The sequence below is a fragment of the Lissotriton vulgaris genome, chromosome 3_1, assembly GCF_964263255.1.
Source record: "Lissotriton vulgaris chromosome 3_1, aLisVul1.2, whole genome shotgun sequence".
NCBI classification, from domain to species: Eukaryota; Metazoa; Chordata; class Amphibia; order Caudata; family Salamandridae; genus Lissotriton; species Lissotriton vulgaris.
Genome location: NC_141689.1, coordinates 2,090,155,468 through 2,090,180,743, shown reverse-complemented (window position 1 = coordinate 2,090,180,743; position 25,276 = coordinate 2,090,155,468). Strand labels below are relative to the sequence as shown.

The 25,276-nt window shown below is 43.1% G+C and overlaps 1 protein-coding gene across 1 annotated transcript in view; it reads right to left on the bottom strand.

The window, feature by feature from the left end:
- The window catches only part of CLOCK (clock circadian regulator), a 1,177,342-nt gene that overhangs the window by 531,095 nt on the left and 620,971 nt on the right, over positions 1–25,276 (bottom strand). The window contains exon 11 of the mRNA XM_086962635.1: positions 7,309–7,391. Within this exon, the coding sequence (XP_086818761.1) occupies positions 7,309–7,391 (83 nt within the window). The remainder of the gene's footprint in view (positions 1–7,308; positions 7,392–25,276) is intronic.

Genomic DNA, 25,276 nt, shown 5'->3' with positions numbered 1-25,276 from the left:
CACTTTATGCAGGGCTCCCTCAAAAACATCTGAACCGGCTGCAAACTGTTATGAATGATGCTGCCAGATTGATTTTCAAGAAACCCCGGAGAACGCATGCTTCTCCCTTATTGCGTGAACTCCACTGGCTACCGGTTAAACAAAGGGTTTTGTTTAAAGGGCTCTGCATCACGCATAAAGCTCTGTATGGAAAGGCGCCAAATTATATCAAAGCCCGTCTGGCCCCATACAAGCCTGGTAGACGGCTGCGCTCTTCAGATGCTACTTTGTTAACTCAACCGCGCTTCAAACTATCCACCCTGGGTGGTCGTGCTTTCTCTAACATCTTTCCAGCTGTTTGGAATAATTTACCTACCGATCTGCGCAAAGAATCCAACTTGCTGCCTTTTCGAAAAAAATTGAAAACAGTGCTTTTTCAGCAAGCATGGGGTGTGCTGTAGTTTTTGACGATCGGCTGTAGAATTTGGTTGTTACATACCTGGAAAAGCGCTTAGAGACCCCGGGGTGATTACGCGCTATATAAATCAAATAAATAAATAAATAAAATAAATAGATTGTCACCCTTTGCCAAACATTAATGAAGTGGTGTCAATGTTTGAGGGAGCCAAGATTTTTTCAACGCTGGGTTTACGTTCGGCATATCACCAAATAGAACTTAAGGAGGAATCTAAGAAACTCACGGCGTTTATCACGCCTTTTGGTTTATATCAGTATACGAGGATGCCTTTTGGTTTGGCGTCAGTTTTTCAAAGAGTTATGTTTTTAATTTTTAGAGATTTGGACGAATATGTCAAATGCTTTCAGGATGACATTTTGATTTTTTCAAGGAATAAAAGTGAGCATATGGGTCATTTGTATGAAGTGTGCAAAAGGTTAGAGAGTCATGGACTCACATTAAAAGCTCATAAATGCAAACTTTTTAAACACATCGTTGAATATTTGGGACACACTCTTTCAAGCAGATATAAATAAATATATGGAAGACAAGATACAGAATGTAACATAGGGCTAGCCACACTTCCCTTCTACAAAGGCAGGATATTCCTAGAAACTAGAGCTATGTCAAAGACTGGACCCAAACTTTTGGCCGCTCGGGTCAGATGTGATTTTATCAGAGGATCAGGTACTACATCAGCTTTGTAAACTTTACCTTCTGCTACCCTGCCCTGGCACTTTGCACCTACGGGCGCTTGCACCTACAGCCGCTTGCACCATACTCTGAGCCTGGAGCATGCACAGGTTTATTTTAACATCTTCAAGTGTGCATAAGGTTGCTCTGAGTTGTTGAGGCTGTGACCATCACAACAGGGACTTCATCTGCCACCTCTTGTTTTTAATTCTTAAAGGGGGTTATCAGCTGCACCAACTTTTGGTAAAACGCCAACTCTGTTCTTTTAGGAATGCCTACAAAGAGTTCAAGGATGGATGTACGCAAGCTTTTTTGCAAAAATGTAAGGCGTGCAATCATGGTGCCCTGTTTTTACAGTTCATAGGAAACATTTCCCACAAACCACTTAAAATCTTGGTGCGTAGCTCTTTCATATGAAAGTATGAAAGAGAGCATGTTTGCAAAAACGAAGAATAAAAAAACCTCTAGTACAAAATCACAAGTTGCAGACGATAAAGAAATTAGTGACTGCTGTTTATACAGGGATGACAAAATACCATGTATTGTAAGAGGATTACTGGCTTATGTCTGACTTGAGCGGGTCTTCCAGAGTGACAGTGCCACCATGATGGGGTGTCTGGAACAAACATCACACAAAGCCTGGCCATTTTTTTACAGCACCAGTGGTGCCTGACATGAGCGCTAGGGTGGCTGTGGGTATGACGGGCCGAAGGCCAGCCCCATGCCATAACCGGAGACGCCATTTTGCCGAGAGGAAGCACTCCTTTGACCCAGGAGGGTAAAATGCCTCTTGTGGCAGTCTTTGGTTGGCACCAGTCAGTTAGCAGTGCTGGTGAACAGGGGAATTAAACCATGAAACAGGCCGCGCCTTTACAATTCAAAAGATAAGTGAAAGATGAGAAGAAACCCTTAGGGTGCACAACAGACATTGTTTTGTATTGTAGCATTTGTGTAGCCATTATAATCACAGACATGAACCTTTGTAATATAAAATCAGGCAGAAGTTCAGTATTACAGCAGTTGGAAACCACAGGATCAAAGATGAAGATTCCCACCAGCTCTAAGAGCCCCCCGGCCTAGACAGCCATACGCGGACCCGGTCCTCCGATGAGGTTCTCTGCGCTTGAGCCTAGTCTCAGCCAAGCAGAGGCAGGACCCGATCCTTGCAGGGAGGTCCTGGTGCACCCTGCTTGCGCCACCTGGAGCATTCACCCTGGTGCATGTACCCTCCCTCGCGCCACCTGGTGCATACACCTTGCCTCTTGCTACCAGGCACATGCACACAGCACCTGTCTGCTGCAAGGACTGGTTCCATCCAACAGCAGCAGGGGGAAGCCACGCCCAGAACCAAGCGTTGCATTTTTGTGATTTGAGCTGTGTATTCCCTGCTGAAAGGGCTGGGGAAGAAGATCTGAAACCAGAATTGAAAGGTTTTCACAAAATGGATTGCGACAGTGGGGTCCTCACCCTAGAACAGTGTAAGCTGGCCTCTGCAAGGAGTGACGCTCCACTACTCCATCAATGATAGTGACTGCTACTCAGCGCCTAGAACCTGCTGCAAGGGGAATCAAAGCACTACAGTTACAGAAGCCATGGTTACGAGCTTCTATGGACTCCTGTGGTCCTATGGGTCTGACTTGGGCCTCAGCTTTATTTCATGTCTGGAGGATCCTGAAACAGGTATAATTCACACAAGACTGCGGAATTGTGGATTGACTTGTCAGCAGCACAAAGCGAAGAACTAAGGACCTGATTTAGATATTGATGAATGGGTTACTCCATCAAAACAGGTATATCCTTTCTGCGGAAACTCCATTATATCCTATGGTATTTATATTTCAGCTGACAGAATATCCATGACCGTTGTGATTGAGTACCCTGTCCGCCAATATCTAAATAGGCCCTCAGACCGGTCCAGCAGCTCTGACCCAAAGTGACCACTTGGTGCGGTTATAACACATTGTGACCTAATCAGAAATGACTCAACAGCAACATGAATGCTTCTCACAACAATTTAAACTACAGGATTTACCAGACTTCCTTTTCAGAACTCCTCTAATCTGAATAAAGTTAGATACTTTGATTTGTAAGGAGCTACCTTCCAAGCACTATACTATACTATACATTGGGCATACATACAGGCGGCAACCCGCTTCCTCGTTAACTTGAGTATCACATGTGGTTGAACTCCGTGAGTATACTACCGTTTTTTGTGAACCTCTCACGCATGGGTGCTGGCATCTAATGGTTTCATCTTTAGCGCATGGCTTTTTTGCCAATAAACTAGGGCCTTCTCCATACCACCCGTATACCCGCGGGTGATTTATATCATTCTGACCGGACACATTTGGCTGCCTCTTACCATGAGCCCCTGAACTCGAGTCTTTCACCTCGCTTGTACATCATTGAGTCAATTCACCGCTTGTCTAATTGTGGGGTGTCTCAGGCCCCTAACCGTTTATTAATTGTTAGTTTCTCCCTCCCAGGTTTTGATGAATGCCTATTTACCGTTGGCGGAGTTATTTATTTATTTATTTGTTTGAAGATATCCGGAATTCAGACCCTTATACCAAGTAAGTTTGGATTCATGCTGGATTTAGAGTTCCCATACATGAATGTGCACTTTGTAACTACGAGTGTTGATGCACTCGTTGATTTCACCTTTTTATCACCACATCTTTTAGAAACGGTTTCATTTCATTGCCTCGCTTGGAGCCCTGGGCCCAATTCCTCCATGGAGTACTAGAGCCGTGATGACACTTCAATCACAGTAATGACCGTTCCGGTGTATTAATTATTAACGATTCCTTATATTTTGGAATTATTTCAACTCTATGCCCCTCTCCCTTACAGGTCCCCTGCCCCTACTGTGTTTGTCCTGAAGAAGACCCCAACATAAGGTTTCTATTTCTCCTAGAATCTCATGGGTCGAAACGTCGACGATCTTCCACCTTGCCCATGAAACAACCATATTGTTAATACGATTTAAATGGTTATATTTTTGGAGGCTTTTTGCATTTATATTGTTTGACATTTATGTACAGAGTGTGGCTGAATTCATAAGCCATCACAATTGTTGTTAGAAATTGGGTCCTACTGACCAGCATTATTTCACCATTTGTTCCCCAAACCTACACTTCTCCTTGCACCACCCCTTCCTTTCCCGGGGCACTGTTGTTGCTTTTTGGTCTTCTATAAATTACTGAACCTGTATATGAATACATTAAATTGTGAACCATAGAGTGTCTCTGGTTTCTGTGTAAGTGATTTTCATTGAGTCTTAATTATTCTCTTTAAACCTTTGTTCTTCAATTTGTATAACAACGTTTTCTTTCTTGTCCTCTGATGGTCTCACACTGTAGCCTTTTCTAAAGCCCGATTAGTGATGGTCTAATCGATTAATATTGTCAATCTGATTGTTCAGTTGGCGGAGCACACATTTTCCTAGGATTTTGGCTAGGAAGGGAAGACTGGAGACTGGTCTGAAGTTATTCAGGTCGTTAGTGTCTAGGCCTGGTTTCTTCAGAAGAGGTGTAACTTGGCCGACTTTGAGGCAGTCTGTTATGATGCCAGTTTTTAGGGAGCTGGTAATGATTTCACACCGAAGTGGTGCAAGGGCGAGTTTCAGTTCTTTGGCCATTTGGGAGGGAATGAGGTCGAGGTTGTGCGAGGAGGGCTTGGAAGAGGAGATTAGATTGAGGATCTCTGCTTCGTGGATGTGGTCGGAGGAGGACCAAGCGATTGCGGGTCGTCCTCTATAGGGGGTTTTGGTTGCTGAGAAGCCGTTATTGCCGGGAGGATGGAGGTTGATGTCGAGTGATAGTTCGATCTTGGAGATTTGTTCGTTAAAGAAGTTGGTGAAGTTTTCACATAGGGTTTTAGAGGGCTGGACATGGATAGTAGATGGCTTGGATGTTTGTTTTTTGATGATGTCAAAGAGTTCTCTTGGTCTGTTTTTGCCTTGCCCAGCGCAGTATAGAAAAAGTTTGTTTTTTCGTTATTGATATGCTTTTTATACCTTCTTCTTGCTGATCTGAGTTCCTCACAACGGCTGGAGGAGGGATTCTTTATCCAATGACATTCTGTGGCTCTAAGATGTCTTCTTTCCTCGTTGATATCCTTGTTAAACCAGGTTCTGGATGGGGTGTTCCTAAGTTTTTTTCTGCTTCAAAGGTGCTAGTTGGTCTAGGATGGCGGATGTGGTTGTGTTGTAGTGTGAGGTGAGTTCAGTAGTTGAGAGGACGTACGGGCAGATTGGCAGGAGGGAGGATATTCTTTCTTCTAGTTCAGCTTTGTTGATCTGCGATAGGTTCCTAGACCATGTATGGGGGTCTGTGATGGGTGGTTGGTACAGGGTCGGTTGAGCGAGATGGACTAGGATTAGGTGATGGTCTGACCAGTCGACCGGAAGGATGTGGTCTATAGTAATTGCGTCATGTTGGGCGATGATGGCGTCCAGGATTGCCCCTTTGTTATGGGTCTCTTTTGAGCAGTGTTGGGTAAGGTTGTTGGAATGTAGTAGCTCGTTCAGGAATTGTACTGTAGCACTGTTCTCATCGTTCCAGTGGAGGTTGAGATCGCCTAGAATGAGGTTGTTGGTATCTCGGAGAGAACAGTGGGCGATCAGGTCTGACAGGTGTTCTGTAAATGTGTCAGTGTTACCTGGGGGATGGTATAGTAGGTGGCACTGCAGTAGATTGTTGTTGGTGGTTTTGATGTTGGCAGTAAGGCATTCAAAGGAGTTGTATTTAAAGGTATCAATTTTGGACACTGATAGGCTGTTGTTGTGGATAGTTGCCACACCTCCGCCTTTTAGGTCTTTCCTATCTTTGTTGATGAGGGAGAAGCCCGGAGATACGAGCATATCCAGGATAGGCGGAGAAGAGTCATTTAGCCAGGTCTCAGTGATGAAGGCTACGTCTATGTTATGGTTGAGGATGGATTCTGCCAGCTCTGTAGCATGTTTCGTGGCAGATATGCAGTTTTTGAGCATGCAGTTGGTACAGGGAGACTTTTTGTTTGGGTCAGTAGGGATGTTGATGAGGGAGGCTGTGGGTCTGGGGGGTTTCGGGAGGAAGTCGTCATTTCTGAATCCGGTTATTAGCTGGATAGTAGATTGTAGGACGTAGGTGGAAGGGGTGGTGTAAGATAAGGCTAGCTCGAGTGCTTCCTCCGAGGACATGTCTTCCGCCGCTCTACTTGGTCTCCGGGCCTGGGACGAGGAAGGGCAGGGTGAGTGGCTAGGAGGCGGTGGCTTGGTTGGCCTGGGGTATGCGGGGGTGGAGGAGAGGGTGGTGGAGTGGGTGCTTAGGAGAGGGTTGTGGAGTGTAGAGAGGTTGGTAAGGATAAGATTCAGACCTTGTATTATAATGTCGACTTGGTTTTCAATACGAGTGAGGTGGCAATCTGTCTCTTCCTGAGCGGGGGAGTGTTGCTTCTGGATGGGGTCTCTTTGGCGGGGAAAAGAGATGATAGAGTTGTGTTGTCTTTTGGTGTTAATTAGGTTGTCTGATTGGGTTGTGGTGTCTCATTGGGTTGTGGTCTGGGGCAGAAGAGGGGGGTCGGGTTGAGGTAGTAGGTTATTCTTGTGGGGCGGTAGAGATCGGGTGGGGGACTTATGGCTTGTCTTGCGGTCATCTGGTGCTGCTTGGGAGGTGTTCAGCATGGGGGGTAGTTATGGAGGATGGACTAGGGCAGGGTGCGGGACGGTGTCTTTGGTGGTGGAGGGTTAAGGGTTGCAAGCAACCTGAGAGTGGATTATCCAATTCAGTAGTGGTTAAGAGCCTTCGTATCATTTGACATCTTATGCAGGTGCACTAAGTGATGGAATCCACTGTTGTAGCTACAGTAAATTCATTATGATAGAAGATACTTCAGACTACTCAAACGCCTGATATTTACAAGAACTCAGGTGTGAGTAATTTAATTTAAATCAGCTATAATGTATTTATAGTGCTCAACACTAAGTTAGGGCCTTCAGTGCAAGGAATGGGTACCCTACTGTCAAGTATTAATATATTTAGGATAGAGCCTGCATTTAGTGATGTATCTACCATTAGGAAGGGCTACAATTTTACTGATGAAAACTGAAACAGTGTTAAATGTGTTTCAGGCAGGGGATATAAATTACAACACGTTTTACATCAACATACAAAAGATAATTATAAGCAAAAACCCACCTGTGGTCTAGAAAAAGAAACTTCCATTCTAAGCTATGTCTTGACGTGAACTCTTCATTGAGTTCTTCAATTGTGCACATTTCCTAATATGGAGAAACAAATGCAAAAATAAAAACCACATCTCACATAACATACATATATATATGCATACAAAATAACAACTTCTCCTCTCAATCCCACAAAACAGACCTGAGGCACCCTCACAGCCAAAGTTCTTTGATTCAAACTTATATAGTAAAAATGTATACCTTTGAAGTGTCACTCTTCATGTGAGCTCCTCTGCCACAAACCACACTAATGTGTGAAATTAAGGGTGTCATGTGTTCTATCCAGGGCCCATTGCGATTTTCCCTATGTTAGCTTAACTGTGCACAACACAGGCTTTGCACACGTTACTATGTAAATACGTTTACTTCTGTCCCACATTATATTTTCACACAGAACCTACAGTTATTTTCTGATTGTGGGAAGTATACTGCATTCTAGAGTACAATAGTTTAAATAAACATTTCAAACTTCCCTCGTGTTTCTCTCATATCTTATGTGGATAAGTACAAGTGTGTGAGTGAAAGGGCGAGATCCTGTCACCCCGATCCTTGAGAGGGTCGGGACTATTGTGTTCTGGGCTGATAATACATTTGTCTCTGTGGATATGAGTAGGAGGGCAAGTGAGACACTATAGCTAGTCGGACTCATGGTACTGTGGTGGTCTGGTGACGCAGTCTTGATCTACTAATGTTCTATGGTTCCAAGCATAGTTCTGTTACTGAGTAGAATCCCTGCATCATGGCGCCGCCAACGTTTGGTCTGGTACTTATTTACAGGAAGCCTGAGTAGCGCTTGTACTTGTGCACAATACCCTTGTAGTGTTTCCTTGGGACACCTGTGGTGCTTGGGATTCCTTCACCACAGTATTTAGGGATCGCCTATTTCTGTTGGGTTTTTAAGCTTGAATATTAAAAAGTTTATGCCCACTTTTGTGCTGCCCTTTTGCATCTTTGCTTATGATCTTTGCGATTACGGCTAAGTGACGCCCAGCGGTTACTTAACTCTTATTTCAGCATGATGTCCCTAATGCGGGGGCACCTGTAGTTTCAGTGATTGAAGCAGATGTTGCGTACTGATTTGAAGTTTTTTATTCTTGAGTTACTTTCCTGGCTCTCAATGCTAATGATAATATGTTTCATACTTATAATGCTGCTGTCACACCAAACGTTTATCGTCCTTATGCACTTCTTGATATTGCTCTTCCGGTCTGGGAACACCAGACCTGGTTTAATGGCGCCCTTCCCCATATCCCCGTTATTGTTTGTATGGGCCTCGTAGGTATTGATGGGCCCCCCTGGCCTACTTTTGCAGGCTTTACACCGTACCCAAATTTAGCTGGTCTGAATTTGACAGACAGACGTGCGTTATATGATCTGGTTATTCTTTTGTATAGACATTTGATGCAATTTATTTCCCAAGCCTTTTGGCGGGTCTAACTAGAGCTGGTGTGCCTGCTCAGGCACAACAAGCTGAGGGACTTATTATTAGTCCGGTAATTGTAAATTTGGTAATGGGCATAGGCCCACTTAATCGTGAGGACATTCCGTTTTGGATTTCTCCAAAAATTTATCAACTTGCTGCTGTGTTTCTCCTTAGGGGTCCACAGGAAAAACGTAAAATGTTATCCATGTGTTCAACTAATGGTCTGGTACCCTCTGTAGTCGTCTGCAACACTTGGGGCACTGTGTTTGCCACACTGCATATTCTCTGTTATGACTCTCCCTAGATGGGCGCTCTACTGAACGTCCTCAAACAAATAAAGAATGAACATGGGGCAGGTCCTGCCCTCAATTTGGGGATGAAAATTTATGGAAAAATGCAGCTTCTCTGCTAAATGATTCTTTCTAATGCTAAAGGTGAAGCCGCTTCTTTGGCTATCCCCCAGCAACTTGCCGCTGTGGCTATTACAGACCATGAACGCAAGTTGTCTATTATTATTTCACAGGTGTATACGTCCTTAGGACACAATAGTTTCTTCCCATGTAAAACTGGCTTCCGGAAAAAAAGGCTCGTCCTATCTGTGATTTTAGGAAGAAAACATGGGATAAACCTAAACAACCGCAACAAAAGGATAGACCTCATGGTGGTACGCCGCCCCCGGCATACTCTGAATAACATTACGAATTTCGTGATCGCTCTAAAATTAAAACTCCTGATCGATTTTAGGTTCCTGACAGTCATTCCCCTCGTTCCTTTCAAGACTCGTCTGACCAATAGTATGACAGAGTAGGACAATCTGATCGTAGACATGGAGTGTATGTGCAACCTAAACAGGACACAACGCTCTTTTGACGTAAAGATCAAAAAGGAGGATCAACCACCTCCTTATAAGCCCCCTTTCCAGAAAAAGCGAGTAGCAGCCTTAACAGCTAAATATGCCCCAGGCGGTGAGAGCCCTTCTCCTGGACAGGATATTGGACGGTGACTCTCCTCGACAGTGCAGCTGAATTCACTCCACCAGCTTCTGCAGGTGGGAGTAACTGAAACGTTTGTCATAGTAGAGATTGGGGACACCCGCGTTGCTTCTCAACAGACTCTATAACAAAGATATTCAAATTGAAGATGACATTAGACGCACCATTAAAGCCATCTTTTGGGACAACCTGACTTCTTCTTAAGACATTCTTTTGACGGAAGTTGATTGGTCACCTCCATTTATTCTTGCTTGTTCCCAGGGTGAGGATGTTATTCTTCCTTCATTTTCGCATCTAGTTCCAGACGCAGTTAAACAAGCTTATGCTTTGAATGGGACCTGGTTTTGGCCCCTGTTTTATATCACGACCAAGCTGGATGGTATAAAGATTCTCTTTCCATGTAATTGCTATAAGCTCCACTCCGCAATCTCAGCCGCAGTATCCTATTAAACATGATGCCAAAGCGACTGTTAAAGACATTCTTACTCAATTGGAGTACTAAGAAGTAATTTAACCCTGTGTATCACAGATACATAATCCTCTTTTTCCAGTTTCAAAACCTGATTAGTATTGTCTTAGATTATTGACATTTGAATAGTCATACTCACATTTTTGCTGTGCACAATACACACAGCCTAAATGAACAATGTTGTTTGTAGAAAATTTTAAACCACGGTTGATATTTCCAATGGCTTTTTCAGTGACAATTTGGCTCTAGAGAGCTGTAATGGGTTTGAGTTTACCAGCTTTGATTCCCAGAGGCGATATGCCTGACCCTGATGCTTTGTCCTATGTCGATGACATCTACTTAACAGATGATTAATTGAATCCTCATTTAGCTAGACTGGATCGCATAATTTTAAGGTTTGCTGAACTTGGTTGCAAGTTAAATTTTGCAAAGTCTCACATTGCTGTCCTCCGCGTCTTTTTCCTTGGTTATAGATTAACCAATGAGGGTAAGGGCTTGGCCCCTCAATTTTTACAAAAATACGCACAGATGCAAGCCCCAAATTTACTTAAAAAGTTACAATCTTTGCTTGGCTTTTTACATTTTGGAAGGACTTATATTCTTGACTGTGCTCAACGTATTATGCCACTCTATGCCTTAATACGCCCAGATTTTTCAGCCATCTGCAGGATGCCAATACACACTGTAATTCTGAGGTCTTTACAATTTGATTTACTTAAAACTGGACATTTACATACACATTTTAATACAACAAATTTGGTCATCCAGATTGTATTGGGTTCTATTGGCTTTACCTATATCACATTTAATGAAGCAGATACAGTTCCCTTTGCAAATAAGTCGCATTTATATTCCCTGGCAGAAATGCGTTTTGCATCCGTTGAAAAAATAGTAACAGCAGTCCAGATGTCCATTCTCAAGGAACGACCTTTGGCTCAAGGTAAACAAACTTTTCTCATTTCTCATTATTTTCATTTCTCCTGTGCCCGCCTTAGAGGCTGTCACAAAACCTAGCGTTTCTAATTCGAAAGCCCTTCATCCCAAGTGGATTCAATGTGCTACATCCCACACAGTTGGTTGAAATGAAGGCTTTGCGTCTTGCTCATGAATATACGGATCCTGAATTTCCCACACTTCTAGTGTGTGATTAATTTGTTTGTGTACAATCATTTAAGGATAATTAGCAAAAGGTGAAGCCGCTTCTTTGGCTATATCCCAGCAAAATAATGTTAAGGATTCCAGAGGTAACACAACAAAGCATAACATGCTTTGGGTTGGTGTGGCACATTTTAAAGATAAATTGCAACAAGCTCATATCATTCAAACATTGGGTCATCAATGTATGGCAGTACACGCAGTATGGAATTCTATGACTGATGAGGTAGACAAATCTGCAGTAGACATACATGCTGGAGTGGCTGCCATTATCTCACTCTTACAACAGTGATATTAGTGGAAAGGTTTAAATCAACAAACTAGAAAATATGTTTTATGTTGTGACGTGTAAACAAATTAAAAGTTCTACAATGTCTCATCCACTTCAGACAGATTTGTTTCTAATCAACCCTTTAGTTGTGTTTCTCTAGATAACTTCAGTCCTTTAATTTCTGATACTGCTTTAAAGTGTACTTTGGTTGCAGCTGATTATAGCTCCAGGTTCCTCTGGGTTTAGCTGACACTCAAACTGTTTATTTGCAAGTCTTTATCTGGATTTATACCTGTCGCGGATTCCACTCACACCAACGTCTGGCTTTTGCCTCTAAGACATACCGTGATTCGATGTAGTACATGCGTGGGCAAGTGCACTGTTCTTCGCCATATAGGCCAGAAGGCAATTCTATTGTCGAGAGACTGAACCATAACTTAAAGCTGTCATTAACAGCTAGAGTATCAGGTACAGGGTGTGGTTGGTTGAACCATCTCTAAGGGGTTCCACAGGCATTAAATAATCTCTCTAAAAGATGTCTCGGTGGGCGGACCCCGTACCAAATGCTCTTTGACATCAAGATGTATGTTCCAGACCTTGATGGTCTTGAAGTTGTGGCAGCAACCGCAGCCTTTGATGTAGATAACCACTGTACTGTCTTACAGAATCTACAAAAGTGCTATGATACCCTTTCTCGCATGCATTTGCCTTCACCTCTCTCTTCAAGACCAGACATTCAAATTCCTGTATCTGGTTGGCTTCCTAAAGTCAGAGACCTTTGTTGCGTTCTAATCTAGGACCCTGATCGATACTGAGACCTTATGCCCCTATTCGGCTATAAATCCATTTATTCCCTATATTGGCATAACCGTTCAAGTGCAATATTCAGAAACTGGTCTCTGGCCTCACACGAACAGAGCCACATTTCAGAATCGCTTTTCTCTGCCACTTCCTTTGCAACCAATTAGTGCAATGACATAGCAGAAGTTACTATCTGAGATTCCTAGATTAACACTCCGAGTTCTTCAACAAGATAAAAACTCAGCAACCTGGAAATCCCCGCTTGCTGTGTTTTGATTAGTAATAGAACTCTAATGAGCACTGATAGACGATCACTTCCTAGTGACATCTTTATTGACGTCTTATGTCCAAAAACTTACGTCAAACAAGGCACCTTTCAGGTATAAATATTACCAATGTTGCCTTAAGATGCTGCTGTGTTGCGGTTGTTTTCGCTGAAGCTATCAATGCCATCGCTGCTGCAGAAGCTGTCATGCTGATGATACCATAGCTGCTATCGCTACTGCTATCGCTGCTAACTAGCGAACGATGGTGTGGTGAACTTAGGAGCTGAACAGCCGTCCCCTGCAAAGAGCCCAGCAGATGCAAGCTGCCAGCGGACGCTGCCCCTCCTCCTCGACGCGCTGAGAAGAGACGCTGTCTTTCTCCTGCAGAGAAATCCAGCTCCGGCGTTTCTAGTCTACCCTTGCGGGTGACTGGGATATCGACCCCCTGAAGGAGATACCAGACATCCATCATTCTATTCCAGAGGTATGGTGTTGACTAAACCCTTAGAGAGAATTCTTGAAGCAAACCTTGGCAAAACCAACTTAACTTAAAGCTACTTACTTACTCCCCTCCCAAGTATTAGGCTTAGGTCAGGTACACTGGGGTAGGCGTAGTTAGAAGCACCAGTTGAGTATTTTAGCCTAATGTATATATGAATGTATATATGTTTTATTCATTTTAAACCATTGTATGGCTAAGAAACCATATCAATGCTTTTACAGTATTATTTCGCAATACTCATCTTACTGTACGTACTTTTTATAATAACAAGTCTTGCAATTGTGGCAATTCATTTCTCTTGTACGAGAAGAAAGACTGTTCAATAAATGTTACCCTTTATTGAAAACGCCTGTCTCTCTATTCTCTACAGATTGTGAAAGTAAACTGCACAACCACTGACTGAGTAAAATAACTGTCTATTGTTTCACACGACCCTAGAGATTGACTCTTGATCTGAGGAGCAAAGTTGTCATGTTGCACGGTTGTTGGAAAACTGAATCCCTTCTTGGCTGTGCCAGGGAAGCTGATCACTTCCTATTTCAGTCAAGAAAGTTTCCAGTGACCTCTGAGCTAGTTGGTAACAACCCCAATTAAGTTTAACATAGTCAGTGGAGGCCTGGAAGATCCGCACTTCTACGTCGATACTACTGTTTATGTTATTCCAATGCGCAGGGCCTATTGGGAAAATAGGAACTACACTACACCTAGTTCACAAAAACCTGGCCCTCAAGAAGGAATTTGGCCCAACTTACTCTGCTCCTGTTCCAGTCCTTGGTATCCAGGGCACACAAACTGTGGTCCTGCCACCATTCCAGGACATAAAGAAAATAGTTTTGTCTCAATTGAACATGTCAAGTTACACCATAGGACCAATTCTCCATAGTATGATTAGTAGGGGTCCCTCACAAGACTTTCCTTTGCAGCCAGTGAGTACAAATGTTGCTGCTCCTTCCCTGGGGTGGGGTCAAAATCTCTACTGATTTGGGGCCTGATTCTACTTCTCCATTTTCTACAATAGATGTTGTTTATACTGATTTGCCTTTGGATAGCCTTCTGAGTTAAACTCTTCAAATCAGACTGCTGAATCGCAGCCTCCTCTTTCCATTTGAGTTCCTCTGGGTGCTAAATGGATCAAGATAATTTTTAATCTGACAGTTCTTCCTGGTTTAAACGCACTTATCTAGTCCCTTCTTGGATATACATCTGGTTAATCTTTTCTTTAGTTCTCTTATTTATGTGGATTGGATTTGTGATCGTTTTTTCCTAATGATCAACGGCCATTACCTTCCGTAACTTTCTGCAATGGAACTGATTGACAGGGTGCTAACCACACATTCTTCCTCACATAAAATGAAAAGAGACTTGTCCCTTGTCAACTTTCAGCTGCTTCAGTGACTGATGGAATTGTTTGGGATAAGGTTCCTTTCGATATATTTTCTCCTATGGAGAACCTGTAGATTCCATATGTGTTCAAAGTTTCTATGTGTGATGTAATAGTACCCGGATTACCGTCAGATGACTGGGATGTTAATACTGTGAATTCAATGCTTTCCGAATTACAATATTATACTGTGTTTGATTCAGAAGATTTATATCCTAATTCCGCTAATTACACTGAGATGTTCTGCTACCACCAATATGGACACAATGTTTTGCAAAAGGCAGGTGGACAGCGGCCCCATTATAATAATACTCACTGGGAACATTGTCCAACTATGCCACAGGTAAGTTCCAAAACAAAGACTAACAAGTATATATAGTTTATATACATCACAAAAGGCGGATTTGCTATATTTGATCAGCACATCATTAGTTGTCTCTTTATCTATACACAAGCGATACTGTATGTCTATATGTCTTAAATATTGAGTGCAGCCTTGGTATACAATGCTTATCCACCTAAAGCATTAACCTTAGACAACCTGCCCACCATTGGTTTTACAGAGTGTCATAACCATAGAAAACAAAACTACACCAGCGCACATCATGTTAAGTCTCTATAATTCTTGTGCATTTAGCACCATTCTTCAATCCAAGTTTTTGCACAAACATCAATCCAATGGAGCCTCGTAGTGTAGACACGTTTAAGATTTTATTTATTAAAATTCAAGTGCTTCACAGCCGACGCGCGTTTTGCCCCCTGCGGGCTTTCTCAAGGCAGATTTCCAATATGCTCAGCACTGCATTTGCCAACACTTGTATATTCAATGATCCTTAAAGTATTTCTATCCTTGCATAAATCAGCAAAAAGTCGCAGTTGATGTCTTTTTAGTTTTGCACCGGAGCCATGAGAAGTTCCATCGAGAAACGCCAAAGTTCCTTCCTACACGTCTTCCCGTAGCCGAGTTAACACTTTAAGGATCATTGAATATACAAGTGTTGGCAAATGCAGTGCTGAGCATATTCAAAATCTTCCTTGAGGAAGCCTGCAGGGGGCGAAACGCGCATCGGCTGTGAAGCACTTGATTTTAAAGAAATTAAATCTTAAACTTGTCTACACTAAGAGGCTCCATTGGATTGAAAAGGAGTGTTTGTGCAAAAAGTATACATAGTTTACAAGTTATGACATTTCAAACCCAACATCATACTATTTTAAATTGATTCCTCCCAGTCAAAAAAGTATATTCTTAGTCAGACAAAGCTGATATATGCTGCTTCATTTGTTGACCAGCTGGCCCTTAAAGGCTATGATTATTGGAAAGACAATATTACCCTGAAATCAATTTGGGTAACACAAATTATTTTCCTAAATGAAACCATTCCACAAACCAGTTGCCTGGGATTGGCTAAGGCCAAAGAACTGAAAACCCTGACAAATCCTTCAATTGCCCGCTTTGATAATTGGCAATCTTACATAAATTTATACCGAAGCCCAGTTAAATAGTATGATACAAAATGGTACATTTAACTCGTCATTTTCGGATCCTGGTGGATGGTTGTTGTGGACAGTTGACACAAATGGGTGTCATTCTCGTTTTCTTAACTACAGACCCGGGTGCTGATCCACAATATTCACATTCACCCCATTCGAACACTCTTTACACCTATACAGTGGGTAAGCTATGCCAGCAATGATTAGAACATTCCACACTGTCTGCAGTGAAACAACATCTTTCTCTACTGTTCAAGAACATGCATCTATCTCATTTTTTATTGGGTCCCAAGTCCCTTCATTCGAATAGATTTCTATATGCGGCTTACAATGAAATTTTGAAATGATCACAAATTGAGGCTGCTATGTGTTTGAGACAAATTGATCAAGGTAATTTTGATCAAGTACTTGCTGTAGTTGACAATAGTATTAATACATTATCATCCCGTACTTATAATTTGAGTACACTTGTATAGTCTGTTATGAATATTGTACAGAATGATATGTCGACATTGTATCATGGACAGAGTCAACTCAGATTCATCATGCAATATGGCTGGACGCTTGAAACACTGAAATTGGAAGCGTTCCTTGGCAATATTTGAACTGTACTGCTTTGTTTCTGTCTTTCAATTAAACACACAAACAACGATTAATGGCTTTGAAAGAAGCAACATATACCATGCTACACTTACAGAAATTAAAAAAACTTCCATTCACTGTAGCCGAAACACCTTCAGCTGTATGGTTAATACATAGGTTCTCTCATTGCCCATATCGCCAACAGCAAGTTTACAACTTGCATAAAACATTTTTCAATAGGTAAATAGGAACCCCTTGGGAGCAGCTACATCCATGAGTTATGGCCCTGATGTTTACCTATAGCTATGAACATACTGATAGAGATGATTTTCTTGCGGAGAGGAGTGACACTCCACTGGCGATCATTCACTTGTTTGTCAACCTTTTTAAAAATTAACGGCGCTTATAATGTTTCGGAGGTCAATTTGGCAAGGTATTTTAAAGTAACTCGAGTTCCCGCAATTCTTCCCTTCATTACTGTACTTTCAAATGGAAGCTATCTCATGCTTAATAATCAAGACTGTTGCGGTTTGTGGGCAGGAGTCCGTATATTGTGTGAGTTTCCCAGTTATTCAACTGTTGTAACAATGTCCCGTTTGACCCTCTGCATGGACTAGTAGATAACTTTTTATGGCCTTCCATTCCAACTATGAAAACAGATTTCAATAAGCTAAGCAGACTCAAAGCATTATTGTTTCAGCAAGAAGTGGCCCTAACATCTTCCCTCGAGACCTTCATATTGCAGGTGGCTAGAACTACTGTTGAAATACAGTCATTGTTAAATAAAATCTTCCCCTGTATTTCGGCAAACTGATATATCAAATATTTAATGCTTCTGTCACTGCGGATGTTTCCCAATTTTTAAACTAAGAGGCTCTGGCCTCGTCACTTCTTTGCAAACTATCTTTGAAGTAATTTCGGCTTTTATACACTCAATTTATTCCCCAGTACTGCTGTTCCTCATTTGTGGCATTCTCATCCTGTTAATGCGATTCCGTAATGGATGTTGCTTCTGCGGCTGCTTGGTTCGGCATCCCTCCTGCACTACTGTGAGTGTATGCTTCAACTCTTTGGCACTATTTCACTGCAGGAGTTAGATGTGGATTGGTGTCTAACCTTCTGCCGTACTTACTTCACCTGTGTGCAACCAGTATTCTACTGCTCCTTTTAATGGGCACTAGACATATGCCTGGCTCTACAGACGCCCGCTGCCCTGGATCTTTTAGTGGCACATTATCAGGACTGTTACTTGGGTTTGCGTCCTCTACTGAATCCGAGTTTGGGGCAAATAGCCAAAGGGAGTTCCTGTGCATCGGCACGACTGCTAGATCAGAATTCTGTTGAAATCAACGCAGGTTGCCCGGGGACAGTATCTGCATCCGTGGGAGCTGAGGATCATGTTTGTTCTTTGGAACTTATCGACTGAGCCTCAGACTTGATCATCAACATGGAAACGGACCCAATTATGGAGTCCTTTGCTTCTACAATGGCTGATTAACATATTGGATGCCTCCAACATGCTTCGATTAGATCACCTACTGCAAGTCGTCAATAGGTCTGTTAGGACCTTGCTTCCATAGAAAAAGCGTTTTTGATTTGCTGATAACGTTGGCGCTGCATGACAAATCTTCATGAAATGTTTAAAACTAGTGCCCTCCTAAGGCTAGTTCTGCATGGAAAGTTTTGAGGAGAACCATCAAGCGGGGGCGGGAAAAAAAGGGGGTGGGAGAGTCCAAAAATGTGCGTTTCCTATGTTATTTCCCATAGAGATTTCAGACACAAGTACTGCCCGAACCGCTGAACCGAATTAAACCAAATTTGGCAGAAAGCTAGATCTTGGTGCACAAAGATCTTTTTTTGTTATTGGGAGTAAATAACTTCAGAGTTATTAAAGGGAAAATACATTTGTCATCTAGGGGTGCGGCTCCATTGCAGTAGATTTGCGGATTCACACGCCAATAGCAATGGCATGATTGACTGGCAGCAACTGGAGTAAAAAGTTGCAGCCGCCATTTTAAATATCGGGAAATGGTCCTGGGAGATGGAAATACAAATGAAATGTAACAGAGAAATCCGAAGTTCCTAACGAGGTTCTGTTTTTTAAGGAATTCAAAATTAAAGAAACCAGTGTTTGGAAAAACAATTGACTCTGAAAGACCCTTTACGTTTATGATGTGTAGATGATATCTATACAAAAAACAGGCTGCAGTCTTTCAAGTCGTTGAGGAACACCCTGTTGCGTGATGATGAACTCCATCCTTTCTAAATATTCCATCCAAATCAAAGTGTAAATTGTTGTGATCCCATGTTGTGGTCTCTGAGGAATGCAGAAACAGTTTGACTGTCATGTTTCTAGGATTTATCTATCTGTGGACAGAATTTGTTTGACCACTTCCACTTCTGCCTTTGACAAATGATGGAGAAGCCAAGGAAGTGTGTGAGATAAGTACCATTAATTTACTAAAGGTTTCCTTCATTAGGATTTTCAGTCCTACTCCAGTAATTGTGCCTAAGTGATTGCCACCACAGTGTATAATCATGAGGTCTGGATGTTGGCTTCCATTAATGCTTTCAACCAAAAGCAGCATTTGATACCACTTTAACCCTCTCTAGCCAATCCAAGTAATGTCTACATTAGGTAAACCCACGTCTCTGTCAATGTCACTCTTTCTAGCACTCTTTCTGACCCTAAGCACACAACTATGACCCACAATCCACACTCTGACCATTTTGGAGGTATAAAGGAGCAGCACGCAGACAAACCTGCAACTGAATGAGGCAGTTTTCAAAATGAAAGGCAGGTAAAATGGAGGACAGGATATAAAATTGCAGGTGGCTAAAATTAGGTTGTGGTTTTAAAAAAAAAGTGTATGTGTGATTGGCTTTAAAACATTTTTTTAAAGTTATGCTGATTGGGGTATGCTTATAATTCCAGTCAACCACACATGCTACAGTTCAATTTGAAGCTAGTATGAAACAGATCCCAGTCGAGTGTACAATCAGGACCACCTACTCAATGTCTCTCTAGCTTTCCTCCTATCTCTTTGGAGGAGGTAATCTCATTGGTTGCACAGATCAAGAGTGGCAGTCCTTATGATAGCATTCCTGCCCGTATCTTGCCTAAGCTGGTAGAAGTTCTTGGACCAGAAATCCAGAACTTGATTAATCTTTCCCTCTGTACAGGGCAGGTCCCTATGGACTGGAAGAGGGCGTTAGTAAGGCCACTGAGGAAAAATTCTGCCATTCCCTGGACGGAGTTGGCGAATCTAAGGCCCATTTCTCTTCTCCCCTTTTTGGGGAAAATTATAGAGAAATATGTAAATCGCCACTTATCCAGCTACATTGAGATAGCAGGCGGTCTGGAACCATCCCAGTCGGGCTTTAGACCAAGACACAGCACTGAGACCACCTTGCTGTCAGTGGCAGACGATCTACGCATGTTCCAGGATAAAGGTCATTCTGTTATCCTGGTTCTGCTGGATCTGTCTGCGGCGTTTGACACCGTGTCATATGACATCATGACCACCAGGCTAGTTAACATCGGCCTGGAAGGCAAGGCGCTGTCATGGCTGAGGAGTTTCCTGACAGGTCGCACCCAAAGGGTCACCCTGGGGGATTACCGGTCAGAGGAGTTGGAGATCTCTAAGGGGGTGCCACAGGGCTCTTGTCTGAGCCCTACTCTTTTTAATATCTATGTGGCCCCCCTAGCTAACATCATGAGATCATATGGATTTATTCCTGTGTCATATGCAGATGACACCCAACTCCTCTTTCCTTTTGAAACCCTTACGGTGGAGGTCAGGAACTCCTTTGCTCAGGGGATGAAGGCGGTGGCACACTGGATGGCATCTAACCTCCTGTAGTGTAATGTTGCAAAAACGGAGGTGATGCTGTTCGGTGAGGCCAAACTTCTGTGGACCCCAGACTGGTGGCCTCAAGATCTTGGCCCGGCTCCAGAGCCCAAGCAGGTAGTGAAAAACCTCGGCGTCCGACTTGATCAGGAGCTTTCCTTAAAACATCATAGCAATCAAGTGGTGGGCTCCTGCTTCCATATCATCTGGATGCTACGAAAGGTATTTCCTTTACTACCAGACTCTACTAGGAGAACCTTGGTGCAGGCCCTAGTATTGAGTCGCTTGGACTACTGCAATGGATTGCTGCTGTCAACAAATGAAGCGGTAATCTCTAGACTCCAGGTGGTCCAGAATACTGCTGCCCGTCTGGTTTTGAACCAGCCCTCTCGCACCCCCTCTAAACCCCTTCTGGAGAAGTTACATTGGCTATCCATCAAACAGAGGGTGAAGTTTAAGATCTGCTGTACAATGCATAGGTGTCTACAGGGGAATGGCCCAGCATATTTGATTAATAAATTCTCCTGGTACACACCGACACGCTCCTTGAGATCTAGTGAGCAGGCATTGTTACAGGTTCCAAAATTTAGAAAAGTAAGACAAGGGGGAAGATCTCTTACGGTTGCTGGTCCAACCTTGTGGAACAGCCTCCCACTGTTTTTGAGACAGTGCAAGGACCACCTTTCTTTTAGGAAGCAATTAAAGACATTCCTTTTTCAAAATTGATCTAGGCTTATGGTTAGGGTTCGCTAGTTGCTTTTTTTGGCTGCCAAAGGTGGGAGATACTCCTTCGGGAGGTGATCCTAGCGCGGTACAAACACGCAAATAAATATGCTGTTCGTAGAATGTGTTATGAACTTTTGATTTAGTACTAGCAGTCAGTGTTCAAAACATGGCCACTATGGAAACAGAGCTAAAAGAGCATGGGTGGAAGGGAGCAAAGAAGAGGGGCTCTTTTAATCTAAGAAGCAGAGTGCTTTGGAAATATTGCTCATTAGAGAGTGAAATTCAGTACTTTTTACAAAATAAACTATAAAGGTTATGCTTTAAAAGCAGATTGCTAAGTGGTTTTACGGGCTCCTGTGTGGATTCACGGATCTGCTGCAATTGTACACGGGGTCGCGCTGACCGCTGCGGCAGAGCTGCAAATCTGCTCAAAACCACTGGCAAATTGGGCTTCTCAACAGGAGTCTAACAAAGAGTTAAAAAAGAGTGACCATTCAGAAGGGGTATAACAAAAATAAAATATGAAACAAAAGTTATAATTTGCTTTTTACATCACTGGCACTGAAAGCGAAGTTGGAAAGGTTGCCATTAATGGTTCCTTTGTACTGAGAATGGTATACCATTTCTGTACGTTTGACTTGCAATTTTTACGGATACAAGATTATAAGTGATATAGATATCAGAACTGGAAAACAACACAATTTCACAGGCATGTCAATTAGACTCTACTTTTTCAAAGTATATTTATATAATAAGTTATTAGTGTGAATAAGGTCGGAGAAAAGGAGAAGGTTGCATACAACAATAAAAGGGAAAATAAAATGGAGGGTAAATGATGATATTAAGGAAGCCCATAGTGAGCAGCAGAGGAGGAATACAAATGTCTGAAGACGTAATATAGTTATTTTATTAAGCTGCAATGAATGAATGTGTTTGGAAGTAGATGTTGGTTATTTATTACACTATAGAATTTAATAGTATAGAATTTTCATACACACACACACAGTGCGGCAGGCACTCATACACTCAGTTACAGTGCCAAGAAGGCACTTATGTACGTACCACTGATATAGCTAGACCTGGCTTCTCTAATGAGTAGCTCATGTGCTACAGGTACCTCTCCTGCAACTCATAAGTAGCTCTGCTGTGTTCAGCCCAGCCTATTAAATTAGAAGCTTTTGCTTGGTTGAATTAATACATGCATACCAAAATCGCAAAGTGTGTATTTGAGATGGGAATGTGTGTATTTTTAGAACTCATGAGCTTATGATAGGGAAGGTGAATTACTAGATACAATATGGTGCATTGCAGCTATGGCTTTTATGTATTACCCATGTAGGAGCATTCCACATTGGCAAAGCATTTTTTAATTACTGCTGGGAACTGTGCCTGATGCATTCACATTGCTAGTAATCTGGCACATGGTGGCCACTAACTTTAACATGTCTGAAGTAGTCAGTATTAAAACTCTAATAATATTAGTAGTTCAGGATGCTTTTAATTGAACATGTGTAACTTATACTACAGAAAATGGTTGGAGACCCATAAGCTAGATAGAGACTGACACACTGAGAAGGACATCAATAAAACCATTTACACATCCATTTATTCACCTACACATCCACTTACATACTCATTCTCACAGATATACAGACACTGTCATATCCTTTAAGATACATATAAAGCTTAACATGTACCCAGGACTCAGAAAGAGATGTACACAGCCATTCATCCATTTATATATGCAGTCGCCCACCAACACAGTCACTAATATACCTATTTACAATACAACAGTCATTGACACACTCAGTTAGAGAGTGACAGAGGCACCTAGACTACTTGTCCCTCTGCACCAAGATCACCAATACCTCAGAGCGTCTCGTCCCTCTGAAAAAATGCAAACCAAGGAGTAGAGCAGCCGCCCCCTGGTTTAACGACGCATTGAGAGCCCTGAAGCTGGCCTGTAGACAATCTGAGAGAAAGTGGAGACAAGGCTATCTTGACTCCAACAAAATTCTCTGGAAAAATAACCTTCGGGCGTATAAAACTGCCATTGTCCAAGAAAAGGCTAACTACTACTGTTCTACTATTTCCAACGCCACCAACAGTTCAAAAAGTATTTTCCAGATACTTAGAAATCTAACTCACCCAGAATGCGCCACGTCGACGCAGCCTCCCACCCAAGCCCTCTGCGATAATCTGGCAACTTTTTTCATCAATAAAATCAATATCATTATTCAAAACTTGAAGACCCCCCCCTTACTGGGAGATGCCAACACCCAGGGAGCCAGTACCTGCCCTCATGATTTGCCGCCTCGATCCTCCAGCTTACCGGCTAGACTGCGAGAATTTCCTAAGATCTCTGAACCCGAGTTTGAAAACCTGGCGCTCGGAATCACCTCGGGTTCCCCGCTCGACCCTCTGCCTCCAAAAATTTGGAAAAGCTCTGGAACAGAACTTTTTGGCATCCTGCGCCAAATATGCAACCAGTCTCTGCAATGTGGCTACGTCCCAACCCCGTGGAAACAGGCGCTTGTAACTCCGCTCTTGAAGAAACCCTCCCTGAGCCCAGATTGTCTTTCTAACTATCGACCCATCTCCCTACTGCCTTTCCCTGTGAAGGTAGTGGAACGATGGGTCAGTTCTTGCCTTTCCATTCATCTTGAGCAGAACAACCTTTTAGACGATCTCCAGTTCGGTTTCCGCCCTGCCCACGGCACCGAAACTGCGGTTTTAACAGCCATGGAGGATCTTCGCATGCGTGCAGACAGGGGCCAGCCAGTAGCATTAATACTGCTGGACCTGTCTGCCGCATTCGATACGGTCAACCATAGGACGTTGCTGCTGAGACTCAGGGAAGCTGGTGTGGAAGGCACAGCTTTGCTTTGGTTTCACTCTTACCTGCAGGACAGGAGACAGGCTGTCTCCCTCCCCCCATTCCAATCCGCCTTCTCACCTGTGCCACAGGGAGTCCCCCAGGGATCTTCCATTAGTCCCATTCTTTTTAATGTGTACCTTACACCACTGATCACATTAATTAAGTCATTCGGGTTAAAAACAATCAATTACGCAGACGACACCCAGCTCATTCTCTCCTGTGAAGGAGAAGACTCCATCTCTCTGACCTCCTTCCATGAGTGTCTTAGAGAAACGGCTGGATGGCTCCATAGGAACTCTCTTCAATTTAACGCCTCCAAAACAGAGGTTCTGTTCTGTGCTGGCACCACTCCATCTTGCCAGTTCCCGATTGACTTCTGGCCGCCTGAGACAAGAGAGAAACCTAAACCTGTCTCCTCGGTCCGCAACCTGGGGGTCATGCTCAATAACAAGCTGAGTATGGAAACCCAGGTTGCAAAAACAGTGGGGATATGCACGGCTTTGCTACGCTCCCTGCGAAAAATTATGCCACTTCTCCCTGCACAAGCCCGGGCGTTGGTAGTCAGGTGTACGATTCGGAGTCGCCTTGACTACTGCAACGCCCTGCTCCTTGAGTCCCCTGTCACGTTACTGGACCGGTTGCAGCGAATTCAATCAGCCGCGGCCAAGTTGGCTATTGGCTGGTCTAGAAGGTCTTCGGCCACAGCGGCATTGGCCGAACTGCATTGGCTACCCCTAAAGCAGCGGGTGGCTTTCAAGTCCCTTTGCATTGTATTCAGGGCTCTGCATGGACTCGGGCCCAGGCCCTTGCAAGCCCTGTTTCAGTGGTATACTCCCGCCAGAGACCTGCGATCATCCTCTGCGTATCTGGTAAGGGTGCCCAGATACAATAAAGCCAGAACTGGGGGTAGATCCTTTAGGGTCGCAGCCGCCAAATTATGGAACAGCTTGCCCATTGACATACGCCAGACCCCCCAACTTCTTCCATTTAGGAAGCGCATCAAGACCTGGCTTTTCCCTTAGACCTCCCCGCCTCTACATACCTCGGTCTCTTTCTCAGTAAAGTATTCTCTAGCGCCAGGAAGCCTGCAAGGTATCAGCTGCGCTATATAAATAATTAAAATAAAATAATAA